The sequence below is a fragment of the Rhododendron vialii genome, chromosome 8a, assembly GCF_030253575.1.
Source record: "Rhododendron vialii isolate Sample 1 chromosome 8a, ASM3025357v1".
In the NCBI taxonomy this organism is placed as follows: Eukaryota; Viridiplantae; Streptophyta; class Magnoliopsida; order Ericales; family Ericaceae; genus Rhododendron; species Rhododendron vialii.
The window spans coordinates 9,626,044-9,631,204 of NC_080564.1; the positions used below are offsets into that span (position 1 = coordinate 9,626,044).

The following is a 5,161-nucleotide window of genomic DNA, read 5'->3' on the forward strand; positions in this document are numbered from 1 at the left end:
GAGAGAGAGAGAGAGAGAGAGAGAGAGAGAGAAGTTTATACTTTGCTACGTACATTTCAATTTAACATAACTATACAGCAAATATGAAGTTTCTTTTACTGCTAGTGGTTGTTCTGTGTTTCGGCCAAGTGTCTGTGGCATCAGTGGTAAAGAAGAACCATGTACAAGAAAAAACTTACATAGTCCACATGGCGAAATCCCAAATGCCGTCGAGTTTCCGCGACGACAGTACTCTATGGTACCGATCATCGCTCAAATCGGTGTCCAACTCAGCCGAGATGCTCTACAAGTACAACAATGTTGTGCATGGGTTCTCGACGAGGTTGACACCGGACGAAGCCCAGTCGATGAAAACACAACCCGGGGTTGTCTCCGTGTTGGACGAAGTGAAGTACGAGCTTCAGACGACTCGGACGCCTGAGTTCCTCGGCCTTTACCAGAGCACTGATTTGCTCCCCGGCTCCGACTCGGTGAGTGATGTTATCATCGGAGTGTTGGATACCGGCGTCTGGCCAGAAAGCAAGAGCTTCAACGACAGCGGAATGGGGCCTGTTCCTAGGAGTTGGAAGGGGGTATGTGAGTCTGGCACCAATTTCACTTCATCCAACTGTAATCGCAAGCTGATTGGAGCAAGGTATATGTATCATAGAAAATTAGAAGTATGCATTCGGGGGGTGTTATGGTGACTTCCTTTTCTCATTCCCAATTTTGCCTTTTTCACATTATCAGTGTTTGACAGCTCATTTTGTAAATGTGTTTTGAAAAACACATTTTGAGTACCTACTTTTCATTATTGAGTTTTGCTGTTTTGGGTGTTTGGCACCTCATTTTCAAAATGAAATTTGGCAGGATGATTTCACTCATTTTGCTTAAGGAGGGGAGAAGTGAAAACCTGATCCAGACGAGCTTTTTGCATTATTGGATTATCCCATTTTTTGTTAGATTACGAAAATACCCCCACTTATGTGTTGGAACTAGTGGTAGTATAAGGAGTACATTTTGTTTGTTCTTTTTTTCTTCTTCTTTCAATTGGCACTTCTAATTGTTTCTTCATACAGTAATAAAGTTTGTGCGCTTTTTTGTTGTTGTTATTTTTGTTATTATTTTAGTGATTCCTTAACTTAATCGTTCTCTTATTTCTATGAAAGTACTTACATGGTAATATTTAATTATTTTCAATTACCAAGTAAAAAATTCAAGACTGGAAAAATTTAGTTGCCAAAAACTATATAAATTTAAATATAAATTTAAATTAGTAAAAAGCATTACTCATACATCTTTAATACACTAGCAAACAACAAAGGGCAACATGGTAAAATTAAGCCAAATTTATTTTCATCATATATCTTCTAAACACTATTCCTCTTGCGAAATACATTCTGTATATATTTATCCAAACATCTACCAGGATTCAAAATATATTATGATCATAATTCAAAAAGCCAAAAAGCTAAAAATCAAAAATCAAAAAGTAAACTTCCAAAACACTTTATCAAATTCAAACAACATTCTCACCAAAAAACTAATAAAAAATCAAAAAATCAAAAAATTAAAAATAAAAAGTCAAAAAGTAGGCACTCTCAAACACCGTCTCTATTTGTCTCGAGTTGTAGTAATAGCTTTTCACTTTTCTAAAGTGTTTTCAAAGTTGGATTCATATTTTTTATTTTTTAGATACTCTCGTCAGGTAACTCAAAAAGTTGATGGATTTTTAACTATGTAAGAGCAACAATATCAGCATCGGTAAAGAAAGATTTTCGGTAAAGTAACTAAGCAAAACTTAGAAAATCATGCTGCAGCGGATTAGGTAAACAAGAAGCGATTTTACCTCTGCCAAAAATCTTTGCTACAAGTACCAAACTCCTATTCACAAGTTATCCGGTCAAATAGACAAATACGGAGTACTATTGTTTCTCTCTCTCTCTCGGGCTCCTGCTTGGCACTTCTTTTTCTTCACCTTCTCTTTTCCATCTGCTGGTCGAGGAGAAATGGGTTGAACAGCTCTACGATCTCAAAACATGATCTCCACGTCCTTGGTGGGTTTGAGGTTTGATTTATGGGTTCAATTTGTGGGTTTGACAGTGGTTTCGGAGAGAGAAAGAGAGAGACTTGTGGGTTTTTTGATTTCGTGATCTAAATCCAGACGCCTCTGAAATTCCCCCCTGCTCCCTCCAGCATCAAGATTCATGAACCAGATGATCTAGTAGAAAAAGAATTTGGCTTGGACTTAAAACTTGCGCTCTGATTTTATTGCTCAAAAAATGATAAAAGAAAAAAAAGAAGATGAAAATGTATATTTATTAGATATTAAGTAAAATAAATAGTATTGATGTAGTTGTAAAAGAAAAAATTGATAGATAAAATAAAATTGTAAACTATTCACAAGGTATTTTATCTAACGGTGTAATTGCTCTAATACATCTACAATAGGTATTTCTCTAAAGGCTATGAAGTCTTCATTGGTCCAATCAACGAAACACTGCAATCAAAATCGCCAAGAGACGACATCGGTCACGGGACACACACATCAACCACAGCAGCCGGCTCATCCGTCGCCGGTGTCAGCCTATTCGGCTATGCCCCCGGAACCGCGCGGGGAATGGCCTCGCGTGCGAGGGTCGCAGTGTACAAGGTGTGCTGGCTCCTCGGCTGCGTCGCCTCCGACATATTAGCAGGGATGGACAAAGCCATCGAGGAGAGGGTCGATGTCATCTCCCTATCTATCGGTGCCTTTGCGCTTCCGTATTACATAGACACGATTGCAATCGGAGCCTTCGCCGCAATGGAGAACGGAATATTCGTCTCTTGCGCTGCCGGTAACTTGGGTCCCTATCCAGCTACTCTCCTCAACGTTGCGCCGTGGATCACCACCGTCGGTGCTAGTACCTTGGACCGTGATTTCCCGGCATACGTTAGTCTCGGAAACGGAGTGAAATTCTTCGGTGCGTCAATCTACAAAGGTCCCTCGTTGCCGAAGAACATGCTACCCTTCGTTTATGCTGGAAACGCGAGTAATTGGATGGACGGAAATCTTTGTGGAGTGGGCTCCTTGATGCCTGAAAAAGTTCGTGGTAAAATTGTGCTTTGCGAAGGTTGGATACTTAACAGGGCAGAGAGTGGGATAGCGGTGAAAGAAGCTGGTGGGTTTGGGATGGTTTTTGTCAACTTGGTGGCTGACACGAGGGAACAAATAGCAATAGCCGATCAACTGCCGGCTACGACGGTGGGAAAGACGGCCGGCGACAAAATAAAGAGTTACCTGTTTTCAGATCCCAATCCGAGGGCCACGATTGTTTTCGAGGGAACCGAACTGGGGATCAAGCCGTCGCCGGTAGTTGCGGGATTCAGTTCAAGGGGGCCGAACCCGATTACGCCGGAAGTACTCAAGCCTGACCTGATGGCGCCCGGCGTTAACATCATTGCGGGTTGGTCAGGAAAAGCGGGACCCACACAGGCTGCATCAGACGACAGGCGCGTGGAGTTCAGCATAGTCTCTGGCACTTCGATGGCGTGCGCCCATGTCAGTGGCCTCGCCGCGTTGCTCAAGGGGGCCCACCCGCAGTGGAGCCCCGCTGCGATTCGCTCGGCCCTAATGACCACTGCATACACGACGTACAAAGAAGACGGCCAACCCTTTTTAGATGGTGCCGATGAAAAGCCGTCTACGCCATTCGGTCACGGCGCTGGGCAAGTGGACCCTGTAAAAGCACTCGACCCTGGACTCGTCTACGATTTGGACGTTCTTGATTACTTGAGCTTCCTATGTGCCTTAAATTACACCGCATCGGAGATTAACAGAGTAACCAGGAGTAACTTCACTTGTGACCCAAAAGTCAAATACAGTGTTACTAATGTCAACTATCCTTCCTTCGCTATACCTCTCCAAAGTGGTGGCAGCGGCAACGGGTCTACAATACTGAAATATACAAGAACACTTACGAATGTTGGACCAGCGGCGACCTACAATGTGTTTGTTAATATGCAAAATGAGTCGGTTAAGATTATAGTCGAGCCGAGTTCGTTAACTTTTAGTCAAGTGAATGATAAGATGTCGTATACGGTGCAGTTTACTGTTAGTTCACTGCCAATATTGAATTCATTTAGCTATGGAAGTATCAAGTGGTGTGACGGAAAGCACGTTGTTAGAAGTTCGATTGTGATTAGCTGGAGATGATCAATTGGAGTAGGAAAGGGATTGTGATTAGGTTGGTGCTTTGCTCCATCGAAGAGGCATTGATCGATGTTTTTTTTAAGCTATCGTTCTAATGTTTATAAACCTTTATCTTGTACTCCTACTTCGTGGATGTGTTCCATTCCAACAATCCATGTTGAAGAGTCACCAACACTGACAGATCGAGGAAGTTCTGAAACTAGAAAGAAACATTTCAATATTGTTCTTTTGGTCAAAATTTCTACCTCATAAGTTTTGTTGTTTCCCTTGTGTTCTATATGTGGTTATGATGTTTTTTGTTTTTTCAGAACTCTAGATGCAGCTTCTCTTTGATTGATTTCAAATTCAAGTGATCCTTTAGAAGATTTGAGCTACTAGCTAGGGGTGTCCCAGCAAAGCAGGGTTGTAACAAAACAATAATTCCATGGCAGGAGAACGACTGAATTTTTTCGTATCTTGGTTGTACTTTCGAGTTATGTCGATGCGAATTGTGGACAAAATGTATTTGCCTTGTTGGGATGTTATGTAGCTCAATGTATGAATCATATTGAAAGATTTTGAAATTTCCCACCCTGAAGTTGTCTTGGTTAGCTATGTGGTTTTTTAAAAATTTGTTTGGTTGTATATAGATAACCAAAAACCGAAGATGATCGAAGCAAAAACTTTTTTCCAAGCATTTTTTAAAATGCAGGTAAAGACCTCGCCGAAATGGAGTATCTTGCCAGCCTAGGACTCATTCCTGGGGTTTTGCTAACCGCCGCAATTACAAAAACGCAGCTATAATTTTGACTGGCGTTTTTAAAATGCAGGGAATTTTTTCCGACACCATTGTTGCTTTTTCGGCGTTATTTAGGCCTTTGTGTCGGGAAACTCTGTTTTCTTCTAGTAGAAAGACTCTTATGGGGTATGATCAATTATGGTTAGATTAGGTGAGGTGGTGTAGTGATGTGCTTATTTGTTGGATATATTATTTTGAACAAGTTATAATTT

The 5,161-nt window shown here is 41.3% G+C and overlaps 1 protein-coding gene across 2 annotated transcripts; it reads left to right on the forward strand.

Moving 5' to 3' along the window:
- LOC131299114 (subtilisin-like protease SBT1.7) lies at positions 1-4,744 on the forward strand. 2 transcript variants are annotated; one of them, XM_058324687.1, is made up of 3 exons: positions 37-634; positions 2,431-4,205; positions 4,480-4,744. In XM_058324687.1, exons 1-2 carry the CDS (start codon positions 84-86, stop codon positions 4,172-4,174), a joined length of 2,295 nt encoding a protein of 764 aa, XP_058180670.1. In that variant the 5' UTR covers positions 37-83; the 3' UTR covers positions 4,175-4,205; positions 4,480-4,744. The 2 variants fall into 2 exon arrangements, with proteins under 2 accessions (XP_058180671.1, XP_058180670.1); XM_058324688.1 differs by lacking the exon at positions 4,480-4,744 and having other exon boundaries at positions 1-634; positions 2,431-4,409.
- Positions 4,745-5,161: the final 417 nt, after the last annotated feature.

What these genes read in the sequence shown, in the direction of transcription:
- LOC131299114 (XM_058324688.1), top strand. Translation starts at nt 84, where the DNA reads ATGAAGTTTCTTTTACTGCTAGTGGTTGTTCTGTGTTTCGGCCAAGTG. An exon ending in CGCAAGCTGATTGGAGCAAG is followed by an intron (nt 635 to 2,430) that starts GTATATGTATCA and finishes CATCTACAATAG; the next exon opens with GTATTTCTCTAAAGGCTATG.